Source organism: Myotis nattereri, assembly GCF_964212035.1.
Source record: "Myotis nattereri genome assembly, chromosome: 17".
NCBI lineage: Eukaryota > Metazoa > Chordata > Mammalia > Chiroptera > Vespertilionidae > Myotis > Myotis nattereri.
The window spans coordinates 5,163,671-5,179,656 of NC_138092.1; the positions used below are offsets into that span (position 1 = coordinate 5,163,671).

The window sequence follows — 15,986 nt, forward strand, 5'->3', positions numbered from 1 at the left end:
GCTTTGCAGCACTGAACACAGGTAGTTCACACACTAACAATCACTCCTCCAGGGGGACTAACCATCGTACAGTGTGGCCAGCTTGATGGAACTGTGGTGGCATAAGGAAGTGCGTACATTTGGTTTTGGAGGGGAACTTCCCTCCTCTTTGGCACTTCTAACAAGTTAAGCAAGTGCTCATTGGTCCCCTGACCCAGCAGGGACTCAGGTCTCAGTATCTCACCTGTTCACTAAAGACCATTCTGATGGACAGCTATTTAAGAAAGACCCAGGGCCCATTAAAGCTAACGGGGTTCACTTGCACATGCATGTGACTTCACTGTGAATATATGACCAAGGCCTATGACACAGTCAAGTCACTGACAACTCTCTGAATGACACATGAAAACTCATTTAATCTCATTGTAAGACCCACCTCATCTTCGTGCTTCCCTTCTCTCTGTCCCTAGCAACATGCCCTCCATGTTTGGGAGAACTACCAAGAAATTGGTCAAAGAGATCGGAGACCAAGAGCTCAGACCTGTCAAATGCTTGGTGAGCGCCACCAAGATACGCCGGTTTTCTCTTATACAGAGGAAGAAGGCTCGCTCTCGGTTTTGGCAACTACCTGATGTTCCACTTGATGTTTCCCTCATGCACATCCTTGAACCAGGTTCTTCGGTTCCAGGTATTGTCAGCCAGGGGCATAGGAGACAGGGGCTGCAAAACAAGGGTGCAGGGAGAAGGGGTGCAGCAGACAAGACTTGCTGAGACACCCACCCAGGGGACCTCATCATTCCTTAGGGTTAGGACAGTATCCCTGTTATCCAGCTCCTGGGTGGATTCAAACGTCCTCAGGAGTAATTTACACTCAAAATGTTGGCTGATGAGTTAGCTTCTCAGTTGAGATTCAGTTGAGTGGGAGAGCTGGGGCGAGCTAGGGCTCAGTCGTGCCATTTCCATGCCATTTCCAAGCTGTTGCAGAGGGAATTCTTGGCTGAACCTCAGGTACCTTGTTTGTTTCCAGACGCTGCTGTGGAAGTGTCTGCCGACTTCAGTGACACCGAGGTCATGAAGCAGCAGGCGGCTGGGAGCGTGAATGCTGGGGCAGAAGCGGGCTTCTCAGAGGAGACTGCTGTGTGCCGAGGGTCCTCCCTCGAGTACCAGATTGTTAGCACCCCACACGAAACCTGGACAGAGCTTCAGAAGAGGTGAGGACAGGGGGAGGGACCTGGTCAATGGGCCCCATGCGGAGGTCTCCTTGTGGGCAAAGAGGCTCACAATGAAGAAAATAACACCCCAGATCATGCCGCCCTTCTTGGGTATTCACACATTCATTCATTCATTCAGCGAGTGGTGATGAGTTATCTAATAAGTCTTCATTAAAGTTGCAGTTGTTCATTACGATGCTGTTTTCTGGAGAGAATAGGGTAATGCCAAGACGTAAAAATCCCTGCCCTAAAACGTATTTACTGGGGCAGGGGACATACAGTGAGTGAGAAAAATAAGCAATAAAGAATAAGTTAAATTATTAATTTAGGTGAGGCAAAGGCTCTGAAACTCTTTGTTTAAACAAAGTATGACCTAATGTCCTAGGACTTAATTTACCTCAGTGCCTGTGAAAAAAGACCTTTTAGAAACAGAGATTTCAATTTAAAGTGTATTTCTTTCTTTTTAAAAAATATGTTTTTATTGATTTCAGAGAGAGGGAGAGGGAGAGATAGAAACATCAATGATGAGAGAGAATCATTGATTGTCTGCCTCCTGCACAACCTCTTCTGGGGATTGAGCCTGCAACCCAGGCATGTGCCCAGACTGGGAATTGACCTGTGACCTGCTGGTTCAGAGTTTGATGCTCAACTACTGAACCACACAGACCAGGCCCAAATAGTATTTCTGTCAGTGCAAAGAAATACTGAAGTAAGCAACCAGTAAAAATCACAGGGTATTGAGACTGAAAATTACTTTGACAGGGCATGGCACTGTTTCTGTATTTCTGGTGTGTTGTAAGACTTTCATTAGAACTAACACTTACAAAGACTTTATGGTATAAAAGAGTATGTGGCAGGAAAATAAAAGTTGTCCTATAATTTTTTCAGCAGTTTAAGAGGCTCCAATTTCAGGGATACTATTTCTGAGGACAATTTGAAATGTGAAAAGAAAGTCAGTGAAAGAAAGTCACTTTTGGTAAATGGATGTGGGTAGTGTCAGGAGCTGGTAGAAGAGGGGCTGGAGGGAGGGGCCTATTTAGGTCTCTCTGTGGAGCTAACAGTTGAACTGAGACCTGTAGACTAAAGGGAGCAAAGAGCAGGAGGAAAGTGGTCCAGATGAGGGGTTTGAAGCCTAGACCAGGACCAGCTTGGACCAGCCTGGCGTTTCCAGAAGCTGTGGGAAGTCAGTGAGGTGGGAGCTTAGCCAACCAGGATGAAGGTGACAGAAGTGAGGCTTGGAGGTGAGTGAATGTCAGATGACACAACATCTTAGAGACACGGTAAGGGCCTTGACTTCCTCCAAAGGGCGACGGGAAAACTCACACTGGAGGCTGTGACCTCCTCCACTGAAAAGCAATGCAAGGATCTTTCAGTATTCCCCGCGGTTTTATACAGGGCACCAACCCAGTGGGGCCTTTAGTGGAATGAGATTTGAGCCTGAGAACAGAAATGCAGATGAAATCCGTCTTCAGTACTTTCAACCCGTCATGTCCCCACCCAGACCTGCATCTTCACGGTAGCCCTCCCAGCCACCTGCCAGTTACTCTGTCCACATCCCCATGTGCTTGTCCTGGAAACTCATCCAGCACTTCCTGCTTCATCATGTTTATCTGTTTGCCCCCAGCCCATCCCACTATGCCTCTGGACAATGGTCAGGCTCCCTGGGGACTGTTGTCAACCAAGTGGACCTGTCCACTCCCGGCCTCTTCAGGTGGGAGGCCCAGGCACTGGGCATCTATAAACTGCCCTCTAACAGGACCAATATAATTTTGGGAAATTCTTATGCCTTTCACAATATGGCCTGCGTACTCTCCTTCCCACGCCCCTATCAGAAAATGGGGGCCCCTCCACTCTGTGTAGCAAAGAAGATGTTTCGCTTTCCTTGGTAACTTACCCCATGTGCCAGGATCTTTCTACCTGTGGCAGGCACACCCCTTCCAGGTGTTGAGGAGGAGGGTGACCCAGGGCCAACCGGGAAGGCATCTCTTCCTACTCTGACCCTCTCCTCCCCACAGGAAACTGCCGGACCCAGAGCCGTACTTTCTGAAGCAGTGCCGGGAAGCAGGGGTGAATCTGTATGTTGTGACCGAGACTGTGGAGCTGCGCAACAGCCCTGTGCTGCAGGATCTCAGCAGCATGAACATCTCGGGGAAATTCTCCCTCCCTCTGAATATTTTTGTCAAGGTATGAGGTGGGGACCCTGATCAATAAAATAGAAAGTAGATTTAATTATGTGGTATTACATTTGCTTTGGGTAAAGGATGGATTCTGACAAATCTAAAGGGGTGGCTGCCGTACTATCTACAGGTTCAGTTTTATGCAGGAAGAAATGAGGGACCCCTATTACCAAACCTCAGTGGTTTAAGTTCCCTAAATGCTGTGGCTTCCTGAGGAGAATTGATGAGGGAGGTTTAAATGTCTTCAGGCTTATAGGATTGATATAACTCACAAAAACCAACAATAGTATTTTAAATTATAAAGTAAATTCATTTATCAGATAGTGTGTGTTTATAATGTGCTTTTACACATTATATATACATCATCTTAATATATAAAAGCCTAATATGCAAAGTGTCCCCTTGAGAGTTCAACTGACTGGGAGTTGGATTGCTCTCTATGAGGTGCACTGACCATCAGGGGGTGGTGCGAAACAAAAGGAGGCCGCAGCAACTAGGGACCCTACCTGTGCAGGAATTTCATGCACTGGGCCTCTAGCATGTATATGTGTGTGTGTGTGTGTGTGTGTGTGTGTGTGTGTGTGTGTATATATATATATATATATATATATATATATATATATATAATACACACACATACATATTTGTGTGTGTATGTGTGTATGTATATATATATACACACATACATACATACTAGAGGCCCATTGCATGATGATTCGCACAATAGGCCTTCCTTCCCCTAGCTGCTGGCACTGGTTTTCCTCCGGCACCCAGGACCCATTTCTTTGGTCCGGCTGCAGCAGCGAGGCTTGGCTTCTCTGCTCCGGCTGCAGCCAAGAAGCCAAGCCTATTCAGTCTTCAGTCATCTTCAGTCTTTGCTCTGTGCCTGCATATGCAAATTAACCATCATCTTTGTTGGGTTAATTTGCATACTCATCTTGATAGGCTGGTGGGCGTAGCAGAGTGACACTAATTTGCATGTTTCTCTTTTATTAGTGTAGATATATATAGTGTAAAAGCACATTATAAACACACACTATCTGATAAATAGCCTGCCCCACACCCCAGCACAGGCTCTCACCCCACTACTGTCTGTGTCCATTGGTTATGCTTATTTACATGCATAAAAGTCCTTTGGTTGCTCTCTTACTCCCCTCCCCCCGCTACTACCACCTCCCCTGCCTTCCCTCTGAGGTTTGACAGAGTGCTCAATGCTTCTGTCTCTGGATATATTTTTGTTCATCAGTTTATGTTATTCATTATATTCCACAAATGAGTGAGACCATGTGATATTTATCTTTCTCTGACTGGCTTATTTCATTTAGCATAATGCTCTCCAGGTCCATCCATGCTGTTGCAAATGGTAAGAATTCTAGGAGATGCATTGGTAAACATATTGCTATGATATATGTTTGATATTTTGCTGCCTATGGATTCTTCTAAGATTTTTATGGTTTCCCATTTTACAATGAAGTCTTTTATCCATATTGAGTTTATTTTTGTATATGGTGTAAGTTGGTGGTCTAGCTTCATTTTTTTGCATGTATCTGTCCAATTTTCCCAACACCATTTATTGAAGAGACTGTCTTGACTCCATTGTATGCTCTTACCTCTTTTGTTAAATATTAATTGAGCATAATGGCTTGGGTCAATTTCTGAGTTCTCTGTTCTGTTCTATTGGTCTATATGTCTGTTCTTGTGCCAGTACCAAACAGTTTTGACAACAGTGGCTTTGTAATATAACTTGATATCTGGTATTGTGATCCCTCCAACTTTGTTCTTCTTTCTCAGGATTGCTATAGTTATTCGGGGTCTTTTTTTTATTCCATATAAATTTTTGGAGAGTTTCTTCTAAGTCTGTGAAATATTGGTATTTTAGTGGGGATTGCATTGAATCTATAGATTGCTTTGGATAGTATGGACATTTTAATGATGTTGATTCTACCAATCCATGAACATGGTATATTCTTGAAACTTGTTTAATATCTTCCTCTATCTCTTTTTTTCAATGTCCTGTAGTTTTCTGAGTACAGGTCTTTTACCTCCTTAATTAAATTTATTCCTAACAAAAATCTTAAGTTTTTATGTTGCAATGGTAAATGGGATTGTTTTTTTAGTTTCCCTTTCTGTGAGTTCATTATTAGTGTATAAAAATGCCATATATTTCTGAATGTTAATTTTGTATCCTGCTACATTGCTGAATTCATTTATTAAATCTAGTAGTGTTTTGATGGAGTCTTTAGGGTTTTCTATGTACAATATCATTCATTTGTGAATAATTACAGTTTTACTTCTTTTCCAATTTGGATAACTTTTATTTCTTCTTGTCTGATCGCTATGGCCAGCACTTCCAGTACTATGTTGAATGGGAGTGGTGAAAGTGGGCATCCCTGTCTTGTTCTTGTACTTAAGGGAAATGGTTTTAGTATTTGCCCATTGAGTATGATATTGGCTGTAGATTTGTCATATAAGGCTTTTATTATGCTTAAGTATGATCCCTCTAATCCCACTTTGCTGAGAGTTTTTATCAAAAAAGGGTATTGGATTTTGTCAATTGTTTTTTCTTATCAATTGATATGATCATGTGGTTTTTGTCTTTCAATATGTTTATGTGATGTATCATGTTTATTGATTTGCGGATATTTTACCAACCTTGTATCCCCCAAATAAATCCTACTTGGTCATGGTGTATAATCTTTTTAATGTATTGCTGGGTGTGATTTGCTAATATTTTGTTGAGGATTTTAGCATCTATGTTCATCAGAGATATTGGCCTGTAATTCTATTTCTGTGTAGTGTCCTTATCTGGTTAGGGGACTAGGGTAATGCTGGCTTCATAAAAAGAGCTTGGAAGTGTTCCTTCCTCTTGAATTTATTGGAATAGTCTGAGGAAGATTGGTGTTAGTTCTTCTTTGAATGTTTGGTAAAACTTCCCTGTGAAACCGTCTGGATGAGGGCTTTTATTTGCTGGAGGTTTTTTGATTACTGTTTCAATTTCATCAGTAGTTATCAGCTTATTCAGGTTTTCTGATTCTTCCTGATTGAGTTTTGGAAGATTGTATTTTTCTCGGAATATTTCCATTTTATCTAGGTTGTCCAGTTTGTTTGAATAGAGTTGTTTGTAGTATTTTCTTACAATCCTTTGTATTTGTGTGGGGTCGGTTGTTACTTCACCTCTTTCATTTCTGATTTTGTTTATTTGGGTCCTCTGTCTGTTTCTTGGTGAGCCTGGCTAGAGGTTCATCAATCTTGTTATCCTTTCAAAGAACCAGTTCTTGGTTCTATTGATCTTTTGTGTATATATATTGTCTCTATGTCATTTATTTCCACTCTGATCTTTATTATTTCCTTCCTTCTACTTACTCTGGGCTTTTCTTGTTGCTCTCTTTCTAATTCTTTAAGTTGTAGGGTTAGATAACTAATTACCAGTTTGTTTTTTGTTTTGTTTTTTTTCTGAGGTAGATCTGTAGTGCTGTGAACTTCTCTCTTAGGACTGCTTTCATTGTGTCCCATAGATTTTGGATTATTGTGTTTTCATTGTCATTTGTTTCCAGAGTATTTTTTATTTCTTCTTTGATCTCTTTGGTAACCCCTTCATTGTTTAAAAGCATGCAATTAGCCTCCATGTGTTTGATTGTTTTTATTGTAGTTGACTTCTAATTTTATGCCATTGTGTTCTTGATATGATTTCAATCTTCTTGAATTTGTAGAGACTTAGGCTGTGTCCTAAGATGTGGTCTATCTTTGAAAATGTCCCATGTGCAGTTGAGAAGAATGTATATTCCGTAGCTTTGGGGTGAAATGTTGTGAATATGTCAATTAGTTCTACCTGTTATAGTAAGTCATTTAGGATTGCTGTTTCTTTGCTGATTTTTTTTTTTTTTGTCTAGAAGATTTATCCAGTGATGTCAATGGGGTATTAAAGTCTCCTACTATGATTGTATTGCTGTCAATCTCTCCCTTGATATCTTCCAGAAGTGTTTTTTATGTATTTGGGTGCTCCTGTATTGGGTGCATATATATTTACAAGAGTTATATCCTCTTGTTGACTTGATCCCTTTAGTATTATGAAGTGGCCCTCCTTATCTCTTGTTATGGCCTTCACTTTGAGGTCAATTTTGTCAAGTATAAGTGTTTCTATCCCAGCTTTTTCTTCACTTCCATTTGCCTGAAACATTTTTTTTCCATCCCTTCACTTTCATTCTATGTGAGTTCTTTATTCTGAAGTGGGTCTCTTGTAGACAGCAAATATATGGATCATGTTTACTTATCCATTCATCTACTCTATTTTGGTTGAAGCATTTAACCCATTTGCATTTTAGGTTATTATTGAGAGGAACTTATTTGTTGCCATTTTTAATTTTTATTCCTGTGTTCCTTCTTCCCTTTCTATTTCTTCTTTTTACAGTAGTCCCTTTATCATTTCTCGCATTGTTGTAATAAACTCCCTTAGCCTTTGTTTGTCTGTGAAGCATCTGATTTCAATTTTGATTTTGAATGATGGCTTTGTTAGATAGAGTATTCTTGGATTTAGTCCCTTGCTTTGCATCATTTTCTATACTTCATTCTATTCCCTTCTGCCTGATGTGTTTCTGTTGAGAAATCAGTTGATAGTCTAATGGGAGATCCCTTGTAGGTAACTTTCTGTCTCTCTCTGGCAGCCTTTAAGATTCTTACTTTGTCATTGATGTTTGCCAGTTTAATTACGATGTGTCTTAGTGTTGGTCTTTTTGGGTTCATCTTGTTTGGGACTCTCTGTGCTTCTTGGACTTGAGTGACTTTTTCCTTCCTAAAGTCAGGGAAGTTTTCTGTCATTATTTCTCCAAACAGGTTTTCTATTCCTTGCTCAGCTTCATCTCCTTCTGGCACCCCTATTATGTGGGTATTGTTTCATTTCATGTGTCCCAGAGCTCCCTTAAACTCTCCTCTTGCTTTTTATTTTATTTTTTCCAGTTGCTGCTCTGCCTGGGTGTTTTCTTCTACCTTGTCTTCTATCACACTGATTTGGTCCTTAGCTTCTTCTAGTCTACTGTTGAAATCTTCTATTATAGCTATATCATTCTTCATTTCCTTGGATTCTTACACATCTTGAAGAATTTCTCATCCAGACATTTGAGCATCCTTATAACAATTACTCTGAATTCTTTCTCTGACAAATTGCTTGACTTCATTTCATTTAGTTCCTTTTCTGGTGCTTCCTCCTTTTCTTTCATTTGGGGGTTGTTTCTTTCTTTTTTTAAAAAACTAAATCTTTATTGTTCAGATTATTACAGTTGTTCCTCTTTTTTCCCCCCATAGCTCCCCTCCACCCGGTTCCCACCCCACCTCCTGCCCTTACCCCCCACCCTCACTGTCCTCACCCATAGGTGTACTATTTTTGTCCAGTCTCTTCCCGTCCCCCCCCCCCCCGCACCCCTTCGCCCCGCCCCCCCAGAGGACAGTCAGTCCACTCCCTTTCTATGCCACTGATTCTATTATATTCACCAGTTTATTCTGTTCATCACATTACTTATTCACCTGATTTTTAGATTCACTTGTTGATAGATGTGTATTTGTTGTTCATAATTTGTATCTTTACCTTTTTCTTCTTCTTCCTCTTCTTAAAGGATACCTTTCAGCATTTCATATAATACTGGTTTGGTGGTGATGAACTCCTTTAGCTTTTCCTTATCTGTGAAGCTCTTTATCTGACCTTCAATTCTGAATGATAGCTTTGCTGGGTAAAGTAATCTTGGTTGTAGGTTCTTGGCATTCCTCACTTTGAATATTTCTTGCCACTCCCTTCTGGCCTGCAAAGTTTCTGTTGAGAAATCAGCTGACAGTCATATGGGTACTCCCTTGTAGGTAACTGACTTTTTTCTCTTGCTGCTTTTAAGATTCTCTCTTTGTCTTTTGCTCTTGGCATTTTATTATGATGTGTCTTGCTGTGGTCCTCTTTGGATTCCTTTTGTTTGGGGTTCTCTGCGCTTCCTGGACTTGGAAGTCTATTTCTTTCACCAGGTAGGGGAAGTTTTCTGTCATTATTTCTTCAAATAGGTTTTCAATATCTTGCTCTCTTCTTCTGGCACTCCCAAAATTCGGATGTTGGTACACTTGAAGTTGTCTCAGAGGCTCCTTACACTATCTTCATATTTTTGGATTCTTTTTTGTTTTTCCGGTTGGGTGTTTTCTGTTTCTTCGTATTTCAAATCTTTGACTTGATTCTTGCGATCCTCTAGTCTGCTGTTGGAACTTGCATAATATCCTTTATTTCAGTCAGTGTATGCTTAATTTTTAGTTGGTCCTTTTTCATAACCTCGAGGGTCTCACTAGATTTATTGAGGGTCTCACTAAATAAATCAGCGGTTTCTAGAAAATTCTTGAAAAACCTTATAAGTGTGGTTTTGAACTCTATATCCAGTAGTTTGCTTTCTTCCATTTCTGCCATTTGTGACCTGTTTCTTTGTGTCCACATTTTGGCTGCTTCCCTGTGTTGATAGAGTGGCTTTGTGTGCTTGGTGTCCTATAGGGCCCAGTGGCTCAGTCTCCCCAATTATCTGAGGTGGACACTCTTGGTGCACCCCCTTGTGGGCTTTGTGCACAGTCTTGTTGTAGTTAAGCCTTGATGGTTGTAGGTATCACTGGGAGGAATTGACCTCCAGGCCAATTGGCTGTGAGAATCAGCTGTGTCTGCAGTGGGAGAACGTCTGTGCTGGAGACACACCCTTCTGGGGCAAGACTTGCTTCAGTGAGGCTTTGGTGCTCACTGAGTCTGCCCCTTGAGTGTGTCCCATTTGGATCTGAGGAGTTGTAATTTGGATGGTCCCACTCTGACCACTGGGTACACTGGCTCTTGGATCTCTAAGGAGGTGCTAATTTAGCCTCTGCCTGAGCCTACCCAGCAGGAGAGATCTTCAGCTTCCTCTTCTTTGTTTGGGGTTTGGAGGTGCCCAGATGAGGCCCAGCTGTGAAGCAGTGCAAGCTGCTGTGGGGCCTTGGGCCTTCTTTTGGAAGTTCTGTGTCTCTCTGCTCCAGCTGCAGTTTGTTAGGTAATTTTCAGATTGTAAAGGGCCAGGCCTTTCATGTGCAAAAGCCTCTGGGCACAGCTTGGGTAGGGCGGGGTCTCAGGGGATTAACTAGGCAGAGCAAGCATCTATGGCTGATTCTCAGTCCTACTCTAAGAGGACCCAGGTCTCACTGTTCCTCAGTAATCACTGCAAGCACCTCTGAGAGAAAGCCGCCCTTGAGTTCTGACTGATGCTAGACAGTCCAGTTTCTCCCAGTATGAGTCTGGGTCTCCAGAGACTTGCCCGGAACTGGAGTTCAGAGCAGTCAGGAGCTTGAGACTCCTTCCCGATTGAAAAAGACAACCATGTCCTCAGTTGCCAGCCCTTTCCATGTGTGCCTCCGTACCTCTGCACTTTACTTCCGCACCTCCTCTGAGTCTCAGTGTGCTTTTCTCTTTCCTTCTAATTGTAGACTTTCCACTCAGCCAGCCTTCCTGTGGTTCTGAATGATGTCTGCTTTGTCTTTTAGTTGTATTTTTGAAGTTGTTGTGCGAGGCAGCAATTTCTGGTGTTTATCTATGGTGCCATCTTGGTTTCTCTGGAAGAACTCTTCTGGGGGTTGTTTCTTTATCTCCTCCTTTTTGCTGTTCTTTTGTAATTTTTTCTATGTATTAGATCAGTGATGGTGAACCTATGACACTTCTGACACACGAACTCATTTTTTGGTTGATTTTTCTTTGTTAAATGGCATTTAAACATATAAAATAAATATCAAAGATATAAATCTTTGTTTTACTATGGTTGCAAATATCAAAAAATTTCTATATGTGACACGGCACCAGAGTTAAGTTAGGGTTTTTCAAAATGCTGACAAGCCGAACTCAAAAGGTTCGCCATCACTGTATTAGATCAAACTGCTATGCCACCCAGATTTTTTGAATTGGTCTTATGTACTAGATGTTTTGTGGGATCCAATGGTGTAGTCTCTCATGTCTCCTGGACTGGGAGTTCTACGGAGGCCCTCTACTTGAGATATTTGGTTCTTTTGATGTAGTTGGGTCTTGAATGTTTGTCCCTTTTGTGGATGGAGTCTCCTCTCAGGGTGTATGATTATACACATTTTATATGTAGTTTGTCCTCACTTAGAAGAATTAGAAACTCGAGAAAAAAAAATGGGATTGTGAACTAATTTCCCCAAGGTCGGTGATTTTGTCTTGAGGAGGGAAGTTTGAACAAGTGAAACATTGTTCCAATGTGAAGGTGTTTGACCTTCAACTTTGGGTTTCCATCTGCTTGGGTTGGGAAACTGGCTTTCTGAGAACAAAGGACAATCCTGTGTCATCCTTCCCCAACCCACTCTGCCACCACTGTCACAGTTCTTCCCAGCCAGCTGGGTGCTAAGTGTTGGCCATGGGCTGTGATGTCATTAAACAGTTTGCATATCACCTCTGGGTCATGGCTGCATCAATTTTGTTTTGGTCAATCAGACAAAAGATCAGTAAGGAAACGGAGGACTTGAGCAGCGCCATGTAGATTAATTGAACTATATTTCCTAACAGACATAGACAGAACATGCTGTGGAGTAGCACATGTGTTCTTCCCACATACCTGGAGCATTCTCCAGCCCAGCTCACATGTGAGGCCTCCATATCAGTCTGACCAAGTTTAAGAAGCCTGAAGTTACACCGGATATCTTTTCTGGCCACAATGGAATGAAACTAGAGATCAATAACAAAAGAAAAACTAACAAATTCACAAATATATGGACATTTTAAGAAATATACTCTTGAACCTCCCATGAGTCAAAGAAGATTCCACGAGGGAGATCAGAAAATATCTCTAGACAAATGAAAATGAAATATAGTACCATATTATACATATAAAAATGGGTGAAACACTACATTTTTTTTTACCACAATAGATACTAAATGGAAGAGCTACATAATAACAAAAAAGCTTAAGAAAATTCAAGTAAACTAAAATACATCTTTCTTTTATTGCAAGATGTGGAGTCTTAATTATATCCTCAAATACCTTATTGTCATGTTCCACTTGAACAAGGTATAAAATCATAAAGTAAAAAAAAAAAAAAAAAATTTTGAAACAACAGCAGACAAGAAGTATCTGACTTGAGAGAACCAAAATGGCGGCATAGGTAAACACCAGAGATTGCTGCCTCGCACAGCCACTTCAAGAATACAACTAAAAGACTGAACGGACATTCCAAAACCACAGGAAGGCTGGCTGAGTGGAAATTCTACAACTAGAAGGAAAGAGAAAAGCATACTAAGACTCAGAGGAGGTGCAACGTGGAAGTACAGAGGTACAGAGGTGCATGCGGAGAGGGCTGGCGGCTGAGGACACGGTTTTCTTTTTCAATTGGGAGGGAGTCTCAAGCTCTGAGCTCCAGTTCCAGGAGAGTCTCTGGGGACCCAGACTCATATGGGAGAAACTGGACTGTCTGGCATTGGTGGGAACTCGAAGGTGGCTTTCTCTCAGAGGTGCTTGCAGTGTTTGCCAGGACACTGAGAAGCAGGGCCTCTAAGGGCAGCCATAGCTGCGTGCTCCGCCCTGTTGATCCCCTGGGACCCAGCTCTGCCCAAGCCAAGCCACGCACAGGAGGCTTTTGCATATGAAAGGCCTGGCCCTTTGCAATCTGAAAATTACCTAACAAATTGCAGCTGGCCCAAGGCCCCAGGCAACTTGCATTGCTTCACACCTGGCTCCTACTGGATAGCCTCAGGCAGAGGCTAGATTAGCACCTCCTTGGAGATCCAGGAGCAAGTGTGTCCAGTGGTCAGAGTGGGACCATCCAGATTGCAGCTCTTCGGATCCATAAAGGACACATTCAGGGGGCAGAGTCAGTGAGCACCAAAGCCCCACTGAAGCAAGTCTTGCCCCGGAGGGGTGTCTCTAGCACAGAAGTTCTCCCACTGCAGACACAGCTGATTCTCACAGCCAATTGGCCTGGAGGTCAATTCCTCCCAGTGATACCTACAACCATCAAGGCTTAACTACAACAAGACTGTGCACAAAGCCCACAAGGGGGTGCACCAGGAGTGCCCACCTCAGGTAATTGGGGAGACTGAGCCACTGGGCCCTATAGGACACCAAGCACACAAAGCCACTCTATCAACACAGGGAAGCAGCCAAAATGTGGAGACAAAGAAACAGGTCACAAATGAAAGAAATGGAGGAAAGCAAACTATTGGATACAGAGTTCAAAACCACACTCTTAAGGTTTTTCAAGAACTTTCTAGAAACCGCTGACAAATTTAGTAAGACCCTCAAAAAGATGGGTGAGACCACCGATAAATGTAGTGAGATCCTCAAGAAATCTAGTGAGACCATCGAGGGTATGAAAAAGGACCAACTAGAAATTAAGCATACACTGACTGAAATAAAGGATATTATGCAAGTTCCAACAGCAGACTAGAGAATCGCAAGAATCAAGCCAAAAATTTGAAATACGAAGAAGCAAAAAACACCCAACCGGAAAAGCAAAACGAAAAAAGAATCCAAGAATCCGAAGATAGTGTAAGGAGCCTCTGGGACAGCTTCAAGCGTACCGACATCCGAATTATAGAGGTGCCGGAAGAAGAGAGAGAGCAAGATATTGAAAACCTATTTGAAGAAATAATGACAGAAAACTTCCCCTACCTGGTGAAAGAAATAGACTTCCAAGTCCAGGAAGCGCAGAGTACCCCAAACAAAAGGAATCCAAAGAGGACCACACTAAGACACATCATAATTAAAATGCCAAGAGCAAAAGACAAAGAGAGAATCTTAAAAGCAGCAAGAGAAAAAAGTCAGTTACCTACAAGGGAGTACCCATATGACTGTCAGCTGATTTCTCAACAGAAACTTTGCAGGCCAGAAGGGAGTGGCAAGAAATATTCAAAGTGAGGAATGCCAAGAACCTACAACCAAGATTACTTTACCCAGCAAAGCTATCATTCAGAATTGAAGGTCAGATAAAGAGCTTCACAGATAAGGAAAAGCTAAAGGAGTTCATCACCACCAAACCAGTATTATATGAAATGCTGAAAGGTATCCTTTAAGAAGAGGAAGAAGAAGAAAAAGGTAAAGATACAAATTATGAACAACAAATACACATCTATCAACAAGTGAATCTAAAAATCAGGTGAATAAATAATCTGATGAACAGAATAAACTGGTGATTATAATAGAATCAAGGGCATAGAAAGGGAGTGGACTAACTATTCTTGGAGGTGAAAGGGGTGGGAGGGGATGTGGGAAGAGACTGGACAAAAATCGTGCACCTATGGATGAGGACAGCGGGAGGACGAAGGGGTAAGGGCAGGGGGCGGGGTGGGAACCAGGTGGAGGGGAGCTATGGGGGGAAAAAAGAGAAACAACTGTAATAATCTGAACAATATTTAATTATTTAAAAAAAAAGAAGTATCTGAATTCCTTCAATATCCTCTGACTTCTTATATGTTTTCTTTATCTGTCATTTTCTGCAGTTTGAATTCATGGGTCCTGGATCTGTGGTTTGGTGTCTGACATTAATTTGGGGAAAATCATTATTTATTATTGCTTCAAATATTATTTTTTCTGTTAATTTCTCTCTTTTCCTTATATTCTCATTATATGTATGTTACAACTTTTGTAGTTGTCCCACAGTTCTTGGATATTATGTTTCATGTTTTTAGTCATTTTTCTCTTTGCTTTTCAGTTTTGAGATTTCTGTTGAGATTTCCTTAAGTGCAGAGGTTTTTCTTTCACTTGTGTCCAGTCTACTAATGAGCCAAAGAAAGCATTTCTTTATTTCTGTTGCAGTATTTTTATATCTTTAGCATTTCTCTTTTACTTTTTCTTAGACTTTCTATCTCTCTGCTTATATTACCTATCTGCTCTCACATTTTGTCTATGTTTTCCATTAGATCTCTTAGAAAATTAATCACAGTGGTTTAAAATTCCCGGTCTAAGAATGTCAACATCAATATTACAGTTGAGTCTGATTCTCAGCTTACTCTGTCTCTTCAAACTGTTGTTTGTTGCCTTTGAATATGCCTTGTAATTTTTGCTTTTGTTGAAAGTTGGATATGATACATGTGATAAAGGAACTCTGGTAAACCCGCCTTTAGTGATATGGCGGTAGATGTATGAGAAGGGAAGCACTCTATAGTCCTATGGATGGGTCCCAGTATTTTCCTTTTTTTAGTGAGCCTGTGCCCTAGGCTGTGAACTCACAAGAGGTTCTCAGTGCTCTCTCTCCCCTCTTGGATGTGGCAGGAGGGTAGAGGGAACTAGATTTGGATGATGCCCTTGCCCTGCATGGAAGACCAGAAGAGGTTGGAGTTGAGTATTACCTTTTTATCAATTGCTTTGGCTCCTATAAAGAGTAGGAAAATGAAACCCTCATCAACAAGAGGAAGTGACTAGATGTACTTGAATCTGAAAAATCAAATCATTGCAGTATCAACATGAAATTGAGGGATGTGAAGGTAAACATGGATGAAATAAGGAAAAAAGAGCAGGAACTAGAAACCAGGAGTAGAGAGGATGAGGGCAGCAGGCTACTGATCCCTTTTCTCATGAGCTTTCTCGATGTATTTGACTTTAAAATGACATGCATGTATGATGGTGTCACCTGGCTTCTGTTCCCA

The 15,986-nt window shown here is 41.5% G+C and overlaps 1 protein-coding gene across 1 annotated transcript in view; it reads left to right on the forward strand.

Annotated features, from left to right (window-relative positions):
- Positions 1-453: 453 nt before the first annotated feature.
- The window catches only part of GSDMC (gasdermin C), a gene marked incomplete at both ends in the record, with an annotated part of 29,189 nt that continues 13,656 nt past the window's right edge, over positions 454-15,986 (forward strand). Inside the window, 3 exons of the mRNA XM_081111484.1 lie at positions 454-667; positions 1,007-1,190; positions 3,206-3,374. Coding sequence (XP_080967610.1) covers positions 454-667; positions 1,007-1,190; positions 3,206-3,374 — 567 coding nt within the window. The remainder of the gene's footprint in view (positions 668-1,006; positions 1,191-3,205; positions 3,375-15,986) is intronic.